At 42.9% G+C, this 18,816-nt stretch overlaps 1 protein-coding gene across 1 annotated transcript; it reads right to left on the bottom strand.

Annotated features, from left to right (window-relative positions):
- Positions 1-12,523: 12,523 nt before the first annotated feature.
- LOC138750460 (uncharacterized) lies at positions 12,524-14,854 on the bottom strand. The gene is made up of 2 exons (XM_069912519.1): positions 13,228-14,854; positions 12,524-13,122 (listed from the first exon to the last, which is right to left on the bottom strand). Exons 1-2 carry the CDS (start codon positions 13,768-13,770, stop codon positions 12,706-12,708), a joined length of 960 nt encoding a protein of 319 aa, XP_069768620.1. The 5' UTR covers positions 13,771-14,854; the 3' UTR covers positions 12,524-12,705.
- Positions 14,855-18,816: the final 3,962 nt, after the last annotated feature.

The raw sequence follows: 18,816 nt of genomic DNA, 5'->3' as shown, positions 1-18,816 counted from the left end.
CAACATACCATACATCACCGTTAAACCTTATTCCCATGTGAACCTGGTGTTACAGTATCTGACACATTTCATAGTATATCACTGTTAAACCTTCCCACGAATGTGAATCCTATTATAAAATAATGCTCCCCTTCTAAATCTCACAGTATTCTAATCCCCACCTATTTAAAAGATTCCAAAAAAAAGAGAAAAATCAATCCCCAAACGAGCTACTCAAAAGTAGTAGCTCCTTAAAAATCTGGGTGTGGTAAAGTCCACAAGTGGCAGGTGACTAAAGGACTCAGTGTCAGCCACTCCCCCAGTCAGACTTTCACAAAGTATTGAAACAAAAACATTCAACCCAGTGATTCCAGTCCCAATGATTGTTCCGGATCTTCAATATCGAGAAGACTTTGCGTCAATTCAACTTTTTTCCCATTCTTTCCATATTTTCCAATAGATCATTTTTAAACCTTCTCACTACTGTAAACCCGGAGTCACAGAATCTGCCTTATTCTACCGTACATCTCTGTTAAACCTTCTCAGTACTGTGAACACGGTGTCACACTATCTACCAAAGTCTACCGTATATCACTGTTAAATATTCTCCCCATTGTGAACCTGGTGTCACAGAATCTGATACAGTTTATTGTACATTACTGTTAAACCCGCCGGATAAGCTCCAGATAGCGAAAGAGTAGTTCTCGCATCTGCAGGAACTGGGGATCATTCGACGCTCCGACAGTCCTTGGGCTTCACTGCTCCACCTGGTCACGAAAGCCTCCTGTGGCTGGCATCTCTGCAGAGATTATCAATGGCTTAATGACATGACAGTACCTGACCGTTACCCCATCCCTCACATTCAGGACTTTACAGCCAATCTGCATGACGCGAGGGTATTCATCAAGGTCGACCTGGTGCGCGTGTATCATCAAATCCCATTGCACCCAAGGACATCCCCAAAACGACCATCATCACCCCCTTCAGCTTGTTCAAATTCTATGCATCCCATTTGGGCTCAAGAAAACCGCCCAGAGCTTCCAGCACCTCATGGATATGGTGCGCAGGGATTTTAATTTTGTGTTCATTTATCTGGATGACATTCTTGACGCCAGCAGAGACTGGGCACAACACAAGTCTCACCTGCACACCCTCTTCTCCCAACTGCCAAATTCGGCCTAATGATCAACCCAGCCAAATGCTAGTTCGGAAAAGAGTCCATGCAGTTCCCGGGCCATACCATCACGACCGAAAGAGCTACACCAGCTGCTATGGTCACTGTAATCAGAGAGTTTCCACGCCCAAACAACCTCAAGGAGCTACAAGAGTTTGCAGGTATGGTCAACTTCTATAACCGATTCATTCCAGCCGCTGCACACATCATGCAGCCACTCTTCGCTCTTATCGCGGCCAAGAACAAGATACGCCTGGACTCCAGAGGCCACGAAAGTTGCCCTCGTGAAGGCTACCCTACTCGTGTCCCCACACACCGACCTTCCTATGTTGCTCTCCGTCGATGCCTCTGCCACCTCCGTTGGTGCCACCCTGCAGCAGCAGGTTAATGGACAGTGAAAACCACTGGAATTCTTTAGCCAACTTCATCGTCCGCCAGAACACGTATAGTGCTTTCAACCATGAGTTGCTGGGCATGTACCTTGCTGTGCCTCATTTGCACTATTTCTTGGAGAGGAGGCCTTTCACCATTTATACCCACCCCAAACCCCTCACTCAGGCTCTCGCTATGGCTAGAGATCCCTGGTCGGCCTGCCAACAGCATCACCTGTCCTTTGTGTTGGAGTTCACCATCAACATTTGGCACAAGGCGGAGAAAGACAATGTGGTCGCTGACACGCTGCCTAGACTATGACCAGCTTGCCCCGGAGCAGTAGTCCGATGATGAGATGCAAGCCTTCAGGACGGCCATCACGGGCCAGCAGTTCCAGGTCCTCCCGATTCTTCTCGGTGATTATACCATCCTGTGCGATGTCTTCATGAGCACCCCATGACCAGTGGTTCCCCAGCAGTGGTGCAGGCATGTCTTCCACCATATCCACGACCTTTCCCACCGTTCCATCAGGTCCAAGGTTCATATGGTGGCAGAATGCTTCATTTGGCACGGGCTTCAAAAGCAGATTGCAGACTGGGCCAGAACCTGCATCCATTGCCAGCTTTACAAGGTACACAGGAACACCAGAGTGCCCGTGCAGGATTTTGAACACGTCCGAGAATGGTTCAGCCACATACATGTGGACATTGTCAGCCCTTTACCCGTTTCCCGAAGTAACCGTTAACTTTTCACGGTGGTAGACTGCACCACTCATTGGCCTGAGGTTATCGAGAAGCCTCCACAGACTCCTGCTCCCGAGCACTTTTGACCGATTGTATTGCCTGGTTCGGCATGCTGACCCACCTCACCAGCAAACGTGGCACGCAGTTCACCTCTTCACTCTGGGCACAGCTCACCAACAGACTGGGACTGGTCGAGCGATTGCATTGCCACCTGAAGTCGGCACTTATGGCCCGCCTCACCGGCCCCAACTGGGTGCATGACCTGCCTTGGGTCCTCCTGGGCATCTACTCGACACCCAAAAAGGTCTGCAGGCGTTATCGGCTGAGCTGGTCTATGGTGCACCACTAGCCCTGCCTGGTGAGTTTATCAATGCACCTCACAACTTGCAACAGGCACCGCATGGTTTACTTCCCATCTCCGGGCCCAGTTGGAGTCATTCACACCCCCACCACCGCCCAGACATGGCACACGCGCCTCTTACCAGCCCAGTGAGCTGTATTCCGCAGAGTATGTTTTTATCAGATGAGACCCTTCACAGCACCCCTTCAAAGACTGTATGAAGGGCTGTACAGAGTCATCCAGCATTCAGGATCCACCTTCACACCAGACATTAATGTAAGAGGGAACTGTTTACTGTGGACAGATTAAAGCCAGCACACCTCAACCCCAATGAGCCAGTGGTCGCGGCTCAACCCAAGAAGCGAGGCTGCCCGACAAAAAAGGCCATTGGCACCGGTTCTGGGGGGGCTGTGTGGCGGCATGCCATTAGGCATGTGATCCAGCCCCTCATGTCATGCATGCGGTGGGGCAGCCGTCCAAAATGGCACCGTCGCGGGTTTCTCCCCTACCTCGGCACCAGGCTCAGAAGCCCGTGAACTGCGGCCCACGTGACCCCCCGGTACGCTTCTCAGCCAAGTCTGGGCTGGGAGCATAAGACCAGCCATGCAAACCTGAATAAAGGAATTTTTGCTCACTGAACTCAACCTGTCTGGTTGTAGCTGCCGCTACAGTAGTATCTTAGTTTCTTTTCCTTTCTTTTCTTTTTTATATATTATCAACATATATTTGTAAGCTCTGTAACATTGTGATTTGATTTTAATTGTTATACCTTTCATATATATGTTGATTTAAATAAAATATTCAATGAAAGAAAATTCTTCAAGAATTTTGCAGAAGAAAATTTGGATGGGATGAAACTATCCCAGAATCCATCGCACAAGATTGGAGAAATTGGATTGAGTGTCTTCAAATACTTGGACGTTTGAAGTCAACAGACTTTGGATTGGCCACGTTTGCTGTTACACCATTTTGCTGATGTAGTGAAGGTGATTTTGATCCTGTCAGTTACTGAGTCCTGTGAAAACCAAGTGTGAGTACATGGTGGATTTGTAATGGGAAAAGCCAGAGTTACTCCATTAAAGTCAGTCACCAGACCTTGAATGGAATTGACTGCTGCTACTACGGTGAGCAAAATGGACACTATGTTAAGAAGAGAATTACAGATGGAGTTAGCAGATTCTGAGTTTTGGCCTGATAGTACATCAGTGCTTAAATATATTAATAATGAAATCATGAGGGTTCATATCTTTGTGACTTACAGAGAGAGAATGAAAACCTGGACAACAACAAATGTCAGATTTACCACAGGCCAGAGTTTCACCTGATTAATTCCCTTTTACATACGTGGAAGTTGATTATTTTGGTCCTTTTATATCACAAGATCTTCCCATGATCTTCCAGTTTAGAGTGTAGTGTTACCAATGAAATTGCTGGGTCTGTCAAACATATCAGGACATCATCTGCAAATAGATTAATCTCATCTTCTTCCTGGTTTATTTACCCACGATCCTTTAATGTCTGGATCTCAGTGAATATCTTCCACCAACGGTTCTCGAATCAAAACGAAGGGAGCTGGAGATAATGGGCATCCCTGCCCACTACACCTGGTTCATGGGAATGCTGAGGACATTTGTCCATTAGGTACAACCCTAACTTTGGGCTTATAATATAATACCCTGATCTAATTTATAAAATTGGACTATTGTCTGATTATTTTAAACCCTTTTCTGTTTATTTAATGAATACATAAAAGCCCTTCAGGTCTGTAATATTTCAATATTATCTATCTATTATAAAAGCCCTCTCTGCTCAGCAAGATTCTGCCATTAAATACTGGGCCAAAATAACAAATTAAATCTTGCCTTGGATCCTGTTTTTATCGGTTCATTTGATCCAAGATAGACCTTTGCTCCAACTATGAACTTTACGGCCTGTGTGAAGAGGGGATAACAGAGCCAGTTCCTTGTTACTAGTTGTAATTCCCCAACTTCTGCTGGGAATGTAATAAATGGAAAGAGTATAGCATTTGGATCAGGCTTGCTTTAGATAATTTTGGAAAAATCAGTGAATCGCCCTTCATGGGCCATGACGGAATTACAGTTTTCCAAAAAAGTTCTACAATATTACCATTTTCCAAATTTGACACATAATCCATGATTGAAAAACTGATTGAGAATTTTGGCCAATTTAGGAACTGTTTTGGGCTAAATGGTTTTTCATTGGGCAACCCTATGATAGATAACCATCTTTTACCACCATCCTTGTTGGATGTAGATTTCAAGGATGTTATAGAATAGGTATTCAAAGTTTCAATTACCCCTTTATTTCAGTTAATTTTGCCACGTTCAAACAATTATCAACTAAATTTTGAACTTAGTAATCACTCTTTTTTGACATTGAAAAATTAGACATTTTCTTCAATCTAAGATTTTGGATTTTCCGTGAATTTCTAAGACTAATATTCTTCATCTATTTTTTTAAATTTACGGCTTTATGTTCATGGTGGATTAATAGCATGTATTTATAATAATGTATTGGGTTTAAAATCCAAGATTAAGAGCAGTTGTGAATGAGATTTAAATATAAAATTTCCAGAAGTAGCTGGGTATTCTATTCTCAATTGTATTAATGACTCTTCACTTTATGCTAGGCATTGATTTTTACAATTTAAGGTGGTACAGGAATACATATGTCCAAACTGAAACTATCTCGCTTGTATGCAGATGTTGATTCACTATGTGAGAAATTTAAAATTTTCCAAGTCTCTTTAATTCCTCTGTTTTGGGAATGCCCAAACTTAGAGAATTTCAGGAAAGACATTTTTCAAACTTTATCAATGGTTCTTAAGATCAGTTTTGAACTTGTCCGTTAAATTGCTCTGTTTGGTTTTTCTCGTGATCCAGATAAACCATCGTCGGCAGCTCAGAAAAAATTTTGAGCTTTTGCTACGTTAATAGCCAGATGAGCAATGTTATTGAAATGGAAAGATGATTCTTCCCCGACTCATACACTGTGATTACATGATGTAATGTCCTTTTAAGTTTAGAGACAATCATATCTTATATTAAAGATAGAAAGTTCCAATTGATGAAATAATGGGGCACATTCCTAGAATTTTTCTACAATTGGAGGAACTAAATGTGTGGTTTGGCCATTCATCGCCTGTTCTCTGGGGGCTACCAGTGGTTCTACACTATTCTTCTTTTCTTCACTACATAAGGTAACTTTGATTAGAGGGAGAGGTTGGATTAGACCTAATTTTTAGGTTTTTTTCATTTTAGCAGTTAATTTTTTTTCTTTTTTCCTTCTATTTAATTTATTTCAGTTAATGGGTTTGACGGTGTTCTATAGATTATTTCTGATCAATTGTTTTTGAGGTTAATGAAACAGTTTGCCATTGTGTTCAAGATGGTTAAAGGAGAGAAAGAGTAAACACTCTTTATTCTGAATAAGATGGCATCTAAAGGATGACATGGTTGGTGTGGAAATTAGCACAACACCTTTACAGCACCAATGGTTGGGACCGGACCTGGGTTCGGGTCCTGCACTGTCTATAAAGAGTTTGAAAGTCTTCCCTGTATCTGCGTGGGTTTTCCTCAGGGGCTCTGGTTTCCTCCATCCATTCAAAATGTGCAGGGGGTGTAGGTCAATGGGGTGTAAATTGGGCAGCATGGCTTCAGGGCATGAGATGTTCTGCTACCGTGCTGTATGTCTAAGTTAAAAATTAACCGAATATGCAATATAAACGTAACTCATTTTATGGCATCGCGCGCTCATGTGCCTTCTCATAACATTTACTGGGTGATCTCTAAAATGTCTTGATTGATCAAGAACAGTCTCTACTCCTTTCTGAAACCTCTCATGCCTGGGTTCATCCCGATATCCATGTGTGTGTCCTCTCACCAAATTGTTTAAGAATCAGTGACCATAACTAAATCTTTCAGGTTCACATCCTTCCTCCCAGTTTTGTAGTGGAGTCTAATTCTTTGAATGATATTGCCATTACATGTACAATATAGATGTTGTATTTAAAATATAAAACAATCCACATCAATCATCAAGCTGCCATTTACACCTACCTGAGGGATGTGAGAGGACATCAGTACCCAGAGGAAACCCATGGAGTCAAAATTGTAAGGTTTGGAGTAGAGTGGATGAAAAACCAGAAGGCAATTGATGTGTTATGTTGTCTTCTGTTCAATGGATGAGCCTGGCTCGACATTTATCTCGATGCAGTTTTTTTGGAAGTTTATTTAAGAATTTTACACAACCAAGAAAAAATACAAAGTTTAATCTAAAACTACCCTCTACTACCTCCCACCTCCCTCCTCCCCCTTCTAATCTATCCCAGCCCCTATAACCCTCACCCCTACGAAGCTTATATTAAAAAACTCAATAGCATCGTCTCATAACAGACTGTTACGGTGTGACATCCATTTACATCTTGCAACACGTATAAGGCTTTTACTTAACATCTCAACCCATACATTCCAAATACCAACTTCACATCTTTATAAAAAAAGAATAATTATTTTGCAAATTATACGTTATTTTCTCTAAGTAAATACATGATTGAATTTCATTGTGTCATCTATAAATACTCAATTCGACATCATTTTTCCAAGTTGCAGCTATACATTTTCTAGCCACTGCTAATTCTAAACGAATATATGCAATTTGAGGTTTCTCCAAGCGTAAATTTGCCATAATTGTATTCATGTATCCCAGTAATCATACCCATGGATCCACATATAAATCTATTTGAAAAGAACTCGCAAAAATTTAATCACTTTTTACCAAAAGGGCTTCAACTTTAAACATTCCCACGCTGAGTATAAAAAAAGTACCTGTCTGATCACCAAATCAAAGACACAAATCTGACCCACTAAATCCATATTTTGTCAGTTTTTCAGGAGTTCAATATAACTGATGCAGAAAGTTATAACTAACTAAACTATATCGTACATTAATTAATTTCATAACACTAACCAAACACATGTAAGACCACTCATCCACAGAAATAGGAACACATAAATCCTTCTCCCATTTATCCTTTATTTTAAATATATCTACCTTTTTCATCTTTTCTTGTAATAACATATTTCAGAAACAAATCCCTTCTTTCCCCTTATCAACAATTAATCTCTCAAATTTCATTTGACCAGGTTATACTAAAATTTCTACCAAAGCATTCTAATAATAAATCTTGTACTTGATAGTAAGCAAATAAAGTATTTTGTGATATTCCAAATTTCTCTCTGTCTATTAAACCAAAGAAGTGAATCTACTTCAAAACAGTCCTCCAATAATATCACTTCTTTTGATTCCCAATCTTTCAAATAAGAATTATTCATAGAAAATGAAATTGTCTGATTCTGATATAATGGTGTCTTAGCTGAAATCTTACCTTTCGATCCTATAAACTGATTCCATTTATACCATTCTCCTATCAAATGTTTCAATACTGTCAGTTGATACTACTGCAAAAGCAGAGGATTCCATTTATATATAAAATAATGTATTGTTCTTTCTTGTATTTCATCCATCTCCACATTCACCCACATCGGAGGTTGGTCAATATCAAACAATCTATTCATAAACTTTAATTGTGCTACTTGATAATAATTTTGAAAATGTGGAATTGATGACCTCCCAAAACATACCTCCATGTCAACATTTGCATAGAGACTCTAGACAACTTACCTTTCCATAGAAAGAAACAATCTGCTTTATTTAATTCCTGAAAGAACTTTCCCGGTATAACACTCAGAATAGATTGAAACAAATACTGAATGCGTGGATATATACTCATTTTAATACAATTTACCCGTGTTAACAGTGACTCCTTCCATCTATTTAAATCAAAGTTAATCTTATTTAATAATGGTACATAATTTAAGCTGTATAAATTTTGATACTCTTTATCCATTATTATGCCCAAATAATTTTATTTGACCATTTAAACTTCATAAGTTGTTTACAATCTGAATAATCTCCATCTGATATTAGTAATATCTCACTTTACTTTATAGCCTGACATTACCCCGTATCTTTTCAACAAATTTTGTAATGGTTCGAAAGAATTCTTAGGTTGAGACAAATATATCAACACATCATCTGCAAACAGATTAATTTTATACTCTTGCCCACCAATTGTAATTCCCTTAATATTCATTTCTTGCCTAATTGCTTGGTTCTATAACTAATGCAAATAAGGCTAGTGACAGCGGACGACCCTGTCTAGTGGATCTAAACAAATTGAATGCCTGCAAAATCTGTCCATTTGTCACCACCCGAGCAGGAGTATTAGTATATAATGCCTTAACCCAACTGGTAAAGAGTGGTCCAAATTTATATTTTTCTAACACCTTAAATAAAAATTCCACTCCACACTGTGGAAAGCCATTTCCACGTCTAGCGCTAATATCATTGTCTGGTTGAGTTGTCTTGAAGCATTAATTATTGTAATTAATTTAGTAATATTATCAGCTGAATACCTGTCCTTGATAAATCCTGCTTGATCCACATGTACTAATTGCGGTAAAAGGTTAGCCAATCTGTTTGCTAAAACCTTTGCTACAATTTTGTAATCTACATTCAATATTATTATTTATTAATATTAGTCTGTATGACACAACTTTTAATGGATCTCTGTCTTTCTTTGGGATGAGTGTTATTAATGCCCTTGAAAACGATTCTGGAAATAAACCTGTATCAGTGGCGAGCTTCAGTACATCAGAATATTCCGGAAATAACAAATCATAAAAATTTCTCTAAAATTCCAATGTAAATCCATCTTCTCCAGGTGATTTTCCACTTGGCATAGATTGTAACGCCTCCTTAAGTTCCAAATCAGTAAATGAACCATCCAAAGTCTTAATATCCTCTTCCTCTAATAAAGGTAAATTTAAATTCGACAAAAAACAATCAATCTGCTCCATATCCGAATTCCCTTCAGATAAAGTCCCGATGAAATGTACAAAATTCATCATTAATATCCTGTGGTTTATGTTATCTCTGAATTTCTCCTAACTGCATTCTAGGCACTTGTTCAGTTTCCAATTGCTAAGTTAAAACCGTATGTGCTCTGTCCCTCAACTCATAGTAGAGCTGTTTCCATCATTGAATTATTTTTTCACAATTGTATTATAACAAAGCTTCAATTTGGACAACTGTATTTTATTATCCTCAGTTGAATTTTTCTGAAATGTCTTCTCTAATGTTGCAATTTCTTTCTCTAAGTCCTGAATTTCTGCTATATATTGTTTCTTCACTTTTGCTGTGTAAGTAATAGTTTGACCTCGTAAATATCTTTTTTAAAGTATCCCATAACATAAAATTACTTTGAACTGATCCCTTATTCGTTTCTAAAAAAACCTAATCTGATCTCTTACAAGCGTAATAATTTCAGGTTTTTTTTAACAACATTTCATTAAATCACCAACAATAACAGGTTTCCACCATCTCTGCGATACTACGTGAAATTAACAATAATGAGTGATCTGACAGAATCCTACTCTTATACTCAGCCTGTCTGATTCGACCCTGCAAATGGGCTGATACCAAAAAAAAACTATTCTTGAAACCGAATCATGACGTGAGAATAAAAGGAAAAATCCTTTTCGGTCGGATTCCTCTGTTCCCATATTTCCACTAAATTTAAATCCCCCATCAACTCAGTTATTCTTTTCGCCATTTTGTTTTTTTTTCACAATTTTTCGAGATTTAATCAACAACGGATCCAAACAACAATTAAAATCTCCTCCAACCATAATATTCTCATTGATTGATTCAAATATAAAAATGCATCAGGAACAAAGTGAACATCATCTTCATTCAGTCCGTACAAATTCATCCAAGTCCAAGCCTCTGAAAATAGTTTCCAATTAACCTTCAAAACCCTCTCTACATGAGCAGAAAAAGATTCTAAAAAGGCACCTTTTTATGTATCTCCCGATAGTTTTTACCTGGCCCACCAGGAGTCACTGTTTTCACTTTTGTACATGGTTTTTCATTGTTTGAGAAGATTTTATAATTTGCAATGTTTTCCCGGGAATTTTAACAGCTCTTGGCTAATATTGTGAACTCCGAGTTGCGCACATATTGAAATATGAAAATAAAGTATCTATTTTGAGGAACAGAAGGAAATGACACTGCTGGTGACACATCTCAGAGAGCAAAGGTGCAGGAAGGGGGAACATTGCAGAGTGCGTCGAAAGAACCAAACACTTGTTGATCCAAACCAAGACTTTTATTAACTAAAAGACTGGAGCATATCATAAGTGGGTCGACCAGTCCAGAATGACCTGGTCTGGCTAGGAGAAATCCTTTAAGACCTGCCAGTAGGTGTGGCTACACTCTCAGCCAATCACAGTCATCCTACAGTACACTCTGGACAGATACACATTGGTGTTAGAATCTGTACTATCAGGGGGAACGACCAGAAGGCAATTGCTGTGTTATGTGGCTTTCTGCAGGTGTGCAGAAATGCTGGGAAACAATTCTGGGGGCCATCTCTTTTTCTTCACCCGTTACAGAGCAGCAGGTAGCTGGGAGAAAACAGCAAGGCTGCAGAGAGACAGATAGATTAGGAGAATGGAAAAAGAAGAGGCCAGTGAATTCCAAAGTAGGAAAATGTCTGGTCATGAACTTTGGGAGAAGGAATAAAAGGGCAGATTATTATTGCATAGGGTGAACATTCAAAATTCTGGGGGAGATGGACCTTGGCATCGCCGTGCAGGATGCCCAATAGGTTAACTTCCATGTTGGTGGTCAATCAGCTGATTGGAATGTTGGTATTCATATCGCAAATAATAGGATATAAGAGCAGGGATGTGATGTTGAGGCTTAAGAAGGCACTGGCGAGGCAGCACCTGCAGTAGCGGAGAGAGTTTTGGGCTCCTTATTGAAGAAAGGATGTGCTGGCATTGCAGAAGATTCACAAGAATGATTCCTGGAATGAAAGGATTAATATATGAGGAAGGTTTGATGGATCTTGGACTATACTCCTTGGTGTTCAGAAGAATGATGAGTGGTAGGGGTCCTAAGAAGCACTTCGAATGTTGAGAAACCTGGATACAGTAGATGTGGTAAAATTATCTCCCATGTTAGAGGAGTCAAGGACGAGAGAGCACAACTTCAGGGTTGAAGGATTCCCACTAAAAACAGAGGTGCAGAGGGATTTCTTGACACACAGACTGCAGAACCTCTTGAATTTTTTAACTGGTGGCTGCAGTGACCAAATCATTGGGTGCATTTAATGCACTTCAACTCTGTCTGCTGCAACAGGGTGGATCTCCCAGTGGCCACCCATTTCAATGCTTACATGGCTGACCGTGGACTCAAGCACATTTAGATTCTGATGAAAACAATTCATTAAATCAGTAAAAGTTCAACCACAGCAACTGCTGGAATATAAGTTATACAAAACTGCTGGAATATAAGTTATACAAAACTGCTGGAAAAAGCAGGTCAGGAAGCAGAGCCCGGATTTTCAGTGTCCATAGGAGATCAAGATATATTCCCAACATTTCAGTCCTGAGCCCTTCTTCAAGGAATGAGCCAGATACAGGAACTCTTAGAAAAGGCACTTTCAGGTGGCCAAATGCCCCACTTGTAAAGCCGCATATAATGGCAATATGGGCTGCCGGAAGGCCACCTGAATGCGCAGGATGTGCCTGCCAAATGAACTTGGTAACCCTCCTCCGAGAGGTATAATCGGCACAACACAGAAATGCTGTGGTGCCGGGTGGAGGTGTTTGTTGTGTTTACCATTTTTGTTTTTGTTCTGCGGTGTTCAAGTGTGGAGTGTATTTGCAATGTGATTTGTCCGTTCCATGGTTTACATCTAGTTTAAACATAATGTGAAATGTTTACATTGCTATATCGAACTCAGATATTTATGAAGCAATAAGATTTCTCAAAAAATGTTTTTTATTACATTTTTGACAAGCACACAAGTCTCATTTATATGCAACCATTACTTCATGAGAACACATAACATGCCAGGCAGTAGGCTCATGTTGTCGCATTGGGTGGGGAGGGTGGAGGGGGGAACAAGTTGTGGAAATTAGGAGCTAGGTGGCAGGGTCATACCCTTACAGGATGGACAAAATGGCAGAATGGATGGCCTGGTGCCCATGGGCCTGCTGATTGTGACAATCTGTGCTAATGGGTGCAGGACCATCTGCTTCAACCAACGTCCACTCTGACAGAAAGTCTTCCTTGTTAATCTCACATATATTGTGCAGGACACAGCGAGCAAACACAACACCTGGGACTAAGGTGGTAGAGATATCCAGACGGTTGGACAGGCACCACCGGCAGCCATTTAGACGGCAATATGCATGTTCCACCACTATCCTTGCAGAATTAAGGGCCTTGTTAAATCTTTGCTGATCCAGATCCAGTCCTTGGTGCTGTGTGAACCCCTTCATCAGCCAATTTCGTAGTGGATATGCCAGATGACCCACAAGATGCGCTGGAACCTCCACTCCATTAACATCCTTGGACACCTGCAGGCACAACAATGGAGAATGTTGTTAATTCATACACATGACCGTTGACACAATAAGCATACATAAGATTGACACATGGAGCTTTGTAGGGTGAACACTCACGTCAGGTGGGAAGTGGTATCCGCCCTGGTCCTCTTCCTTTCTATACAGAGGAGAGTTGGTAAGCACTCGGGCATCATGGGTACTGCCCGGCCAACAAACACATCTGAGAAGCTGTAACGTGAATGGAAAGCACAGTGAAGTGATAGACATTGAGATGTGATGTGATAAAGACCAATAAAGGCTTAGCTCACCAGAATCTGTGGTCGACCACCGCTTGCAGAACCATTGAATGTCAGCCTTTGCGATTGTAGTAGGCTGCAGCATGCAAGCTGGGGGCAATAATGGGAATATGTGATCCATCAATGGCACCGGCACACATTGGGTACCCCTTTGCACCAAGCTGTCATTGGTCTCCTGGAGACGTGTTCCAATGGGCAGGGACATGAGACGTTTACCGAGGAACTTCGTCCAGGCGGCCGTCACCACCTGCACCACCATGCACACGGTGCTGATGCCTATTCCAAAGATGGGACTGATGGATCGATACTCACAAGGGGTGGCATACCAGCGCAGAGCCACAGCTAATCGAAATCCCGGCTCCATGGTTGCTGCGCCTGGTCTATGCGGCTTCAGGTGAGGTTCTTAGAGTTCCAGCACGAAGTGAAAGGTGCCATGCGACATACGAAAGTGTTTCCTCCATTCAGCAACATCAAATTTGGTGTGGTCATTTCTCCAGAACTCAGTGCCCTGGGATCAGTTCAACCTCCAGAGAGACCCATGTGTCACTGACAAGCATCATTCACCTTCGTCTGTGAACAATGGTGGGCGAAACCTCTGAGCAGAAACAATTTCAAGCTGGCACTGGAAGGTGTTGTTAAGGTTACTGAACGCTTACTGTAGCTTTTGACAATTCACATCTGATAGGTAATAGACTCAATCAGCTGTGTTTGGGCGGGAAACCAATATATGAATGGGCTGCCTTTTGGAGGTTGGGACCCTGTTGGGAAGAATTGATCATTGAACCCTGTCTGGAAGATTTGCTGGCCTAAAGACTTGTATTTTCTCACCCACTCTGGAAGCCTGTGAGTGAGTAAAACCTATACTGGTTGTATTTTCATCGGAATTTATAGCTATCCTATAAATACAAACTTCTCCATGTCCGCCACAAGAGTGGGGATCTCCCAGTGGCCACCTGCTTCAATTCCCCATCCCATTCTCTTGCTGACAGCCTGTTCATGGTCTTGTCGTGACTGCAAAAGGTGGTGCTACTGAAATGAAGCACCTCCACACAGCATGAAGTGAACCAGTAACTGCCTTTATATGAACCTCTCGTGCTGCTTTTAGGGGACGACCTCATTCCTCTCTGGGGTGCGCTGGTCTAGGGGAGTGATGTCAGTGCGTTGCGGAGTTGCTGCAACCAGGATGTGGCGACATCTCCCAGGCAACATGTGTCACCAAATGCATGCTTCTCATGAGAAGGGAAGGGGGGCCTATGCCATCTTGTACCAACTGACTGGGACAGCGATTCGGCCCGCCTGACCACATGGTCGCTCGGCCTGCTATGAAAAACCTCATCCCTATCACATCCAATTAACACCTTTTGTTGGGCTGGATTTGTCCCCTAACCAGAATTCTGAGCCTTTCTGAGATTTCCTGCTTCTGGGTTATTCTGTTTATTCCTTGAAGAAGGGCTCAGGCCTGAATGCTGGAAAGAATAGCTGAGTTCCTTCAGCATGTCAGTGTGTTTGTAATTATAATCACAGCGTCTGCAGACTTCTGTGTTTCACTCATCTTTATTTGTAATACAAAGAACTGATGTTGGCAGTGGTGGTGGGGAGAGAGTGGGGGGTGGGGAACCATCTGATGGCATCCTCATTAGTACCTGGACCTACCACTTTGTGTCAGCCTATCCCAACAACTGGGAGCTACAACCCTGCGACAGTTCCCATAGAATTAGAGGACTAACAGTAGATCTGTGTGGAAAGAACAACCTTAGCTGCTTCTTGCCCTTTCGTGTAAGACTTTATTCGTAATAAATGATCGACCACAAAAAACCCTGTTCCAAGTCTCTTTCAGCCCTTAGTATCATGTCCATACATTCCCATCATTGAACATTTTACATGCGCTCTCTGTTTGCACTCGGATGGTGAGTGGGAGCAGTTCCTTTGGTGCTTCAACCTTCTCCCGACCCCTGCACAGAAGCTGTTCTTCATCCTGCTGATGCTGGTTCTGACCCTCCTTTCTCTTCCTTGATGGGAGCAGCTGAGAGATGCTGTGGGCAGGGTCAAAGGGCTTCTCCAGGATTTGGCATGGCCTCTTCAGACAAGGATCCTGCTAGATCACACTGATGGGGAAGAGGGAGACTCCAGTGATCCTCTCTGTTGCTCTGAGGGTTCTGTAGATTGACTCCAATCCATTTCTCTGCAAGGACCCTCTCATCCAGTTTAGTTTGTACTTGTGTGGTGTTTCAAGGTCCCTCGGCCTGACGGAGATTGCCGATTCTATCGCATCTGCTGATTCCAAACGACCTTAGTTCCTCCGTCCTGTCGGGTCAGTCCGATTTATTGTTTCTCATCTTTTGTTTGATTTTTTAAGATTGTGTAGTGGATGTGTGTGGGGTATAAGTGCATGGGTGCTTGTGGGTGGGTATATGTGTGAGCGTGTGTAAGAAGGGGTGTGAGGGACAGTGTGTGTGTGTGTGTGTGTGTGTGTGTGTGTGTGTGTGTGAGGGAGTGGGAGTGTCTGTTGGCATTTGGGTGTGTGTGGTAGTGTGTGTGTGCGTGCATGTATGTGGGGGTTTTATTTACAGTGAAAAAGTATATACAGAATATTTAGAATATATACAGAAGAGTGAACAAATATATACAAATATATCAACGATCAAATATATACAGAACATATGTACAAAGCACAACATCGACGTCAAATGAAAAGAACTCGACAAAATTATCTCACTTATCGAACACGTCCCTGATATAAAAGCACATCTACCAATTTGCCCCGAAATAGTTGGGGTTGTGTGTGGGATTTGGGATGTGTGTGTGGAGTTGTGTGGAATTGGGTGTGTGTTTGTGGACTGCATGTTCGGGTATTGGGGTGTTGGATGGAACGTGTGAGTGGATGTGTGTGGTGTGTGTGGGTGAGATTGTGCGGTGGATGTGTGTGGGTTATATGTGCATGGTTGCTTGTGGGTGGGAATGTGTGTGGGCGTGTGTAAGAAGGGGTGTGGGGGAGGGTGTGTGTGTGAGGGTGTGTGTGCAGATATGTGGGGCTTTTGTTTACAGTGAAAAAGTATATACAGAATATATACAATATATACAGAATATATACAGAACAGTGAACAAATATATACAAATATATCAACGATCAAATATATACAGAACATTTGCACAAAGCACAACATCGACGTCAAATGGAAGGAACTCGACAAAATTAACTCACTTATGGAACACGTCCCTGATAGAAAAGCACATCTTCCAATTTGCCCCAAAATCATTGGGATGTGTGTCTGGAGTTTTGTGGGATTGGGGTGTGTGTTTGGGGTCTGCATGTGGGGTTATGGAGGGAATGGGTGAGGGGTTGTGTGTGGGGTGTGTGGGTAGGATTGTGTGGTGGATATGTGTGGAGTGTATGTGCTTGGGTCCTTTTGGGTAGGTATGTGTGTGGGCGTGTGTAAGAAGGGGTGTGAGGGAGGTTGTGTGTATGTATGTGTGCGTGTGGGAGGGTGTGGGAGTGGGTATGTGTGCGTGTGTGCATTTCCTTCTTTCCATTTTCCATAAGTGAACAAATATATGCAGACATTTGTACAAAGCACAACATCGACGTCAAATGGAAGGAACTCGACAAAATTATCTCACTGATAGAACATGTCGCTGATATAAAAGAACATCTTCCAATTTGCCCCGAAATAATTGGGGGGACCTATCCTGAACGATTTTCAGAACCTTTCATTCTAAATCCCGACTTCCAGACCCATATTATATTCGTCTAGGAACAAAGTCTACTTTAAATACAAGAATCTGGTTCGGAGACGGGATTAAGGGGAGAGGGAGAAAAGAGATTCTATTGGAGTGTGGATGTGTGTGTGTGGGGTCACTGTGGGAGTTGTCTGAGTGTGTGGATTGAGTGTGTAGGAAGTGGATGTGAGAGGTTTGTGTGGGGTGAGTGTTTGGTAAGTGTGGGGATGTGGGGTGTGTGTGTAAGTGGGAGTGTGTGTGGGAAGTGTGTGTAAGTATGTGGGTGTGTGGGGTGTGTGTGGGAATTGTGTGTGGTCTGTGTGTTGTGTGGAGTCAGTGTGGAAGGTGTCTGAGTGTGTGGGAAGTGTGTTTGTGGGTGTGTGTGAGAGGTGTGTGTGGGGTGTGTGTAAGTGGGAGTGTGTGGGTTGTATGTGAGGATTAGTGTAGGGGGCTGTGTGGGGGTGTCTGAGTGTGTGGATGGGGGGTGAGAGTGTGTGGGATGGGTGGATGGGGGTGTGGAGGGGAGTGTGTTGTGGGGTATGTGTGTGGGAGTGTGTATGAGGGGTATGTGTGTGTGGGTTATGTGTGGTGTGTGTTTGTGAGGGATGTGTGTTTGTGGGGGTGGATGTGTAGGGAGTGCGGTGTGTGGGGGTGGGTGTGTGTAAGGTGTGTTAATGTGGTGTGTGTGTGTGAGGGATGGGTGTGTGTGGGAAGTGTGTGTAGATGTGTGTTTGTGAGAATATGTGTAGGGGGCAGTGTGGGGGTGTCTGAGTGTGTGGATGTGTGGGTGGGGGGTGAGAGTGTGTGGGATGGGTGGAGAGATGGTGTGGAGGGGTGTGTGTTGTGGGGCATGTGTGAGGGTGTGTGTATGAGGGGTGTGGGTGTGGGTTATGTGTGGTGTGTGTTTGTGAGGGATGTGTGTTTGTGGAGGGTGGATGTGTAGGGAGTGGGGTATGTGGGGGGTGGGTGTGTGTATAGTGTGTTAGTGTGGGGTGTGTGTGTGTGAGTGATGGGTGCGAGAGGGGTGTGTGTGGGAAATGTGTGTAGATGAGTGTTTGTGAAGATAAGTGTAGGGGCTGTGTGGGGGTGTCTGAGTGTGTGGGTGGGGGGTGAGAGTGTGTGTGAGATGGGTGGGTGGGTGTTGTGGAGGGGTGTGTGTTGTGGGGTATGTGTGTGGCAGTGTGTGTGGGTTATGTGTGGTGTGTGTTTGTGAGGGATGTGTGTTTGTGGGGAGTGGGTGTGTGGGGAGTGGGGTGTGTGGGGGTGGGTGTGTGTATGGTGTGTTAATGTGGTGTGTGTGTGAGGGATGGGTGTGTGTGGGAAGTGTGTGTAGATGTGTGTTTGTGAGAATATGTGTAGGGGGCAGTGTGGGGGTGTCTGAGTGTGTGGATGTGTGGGTGGGGGGTGAGAGCGTGTGGGATGGGTGGAGAGATGGTGTGGAGGGGTGTGTGTTGTGGGGCATGTGTGAGGGTGTGTGTATGAGGGGTGTGGGTGTGGGTTATGTGTGGTGTTTGTGAGGGGTGTGTGTGTGGTTGTGAGGGGTGTGAGTTTGTGGGGGATGGGTGTATGGGGAGTGTGTGAGGGGTGTGGGTTTGGGGTGTGTGTGGGGGTGTGTATGTGTGAGTGGGTGTGTGTGGCAGGGTGAGTGTGTGTGTCAGTGTCTGTGTGGGGCACCAACGTATATAGGACATGG

This window comes from Narcine bancroftii, unplaced genomic scaffold, assembly GCF_036971445.1.
Source record: "Narcine bancroftii isolate sNarBan1 unplaced genomic scaffold, sNarBan1.hap1 Scaffold_152, whole genome shotgun sequence".
In the NCBI taxonomy this organism is placed as follows: domain Eukaryota; kingdom Metazoa; phylum Chordata; class Chondrichthyes; order Torpediniformes; family Narcinidae; genus Narcine; species Narcine bancroftii.
This window is presented reverse-complemented; position numbering and strand designations above follow the sequence as displayed.

Bases quoted from the DNA above. Each gene is read 5' to 3' on its own strand.
- LOC138750460 (XM_069912519.1), bottom strand. From the start codon at position 13,770: ATGGAGCCGGGATTTCGATTAGCTGTGGCTCTGCGCTGGTATGCCACC. The intron at 13,123-13,227 runs GTGAGTGTTCAC...TTGTGCCTGCAG, and splicing joins GATACCACTTCCCACCTGAC to GTGTCCAAGGATGTTAATGG.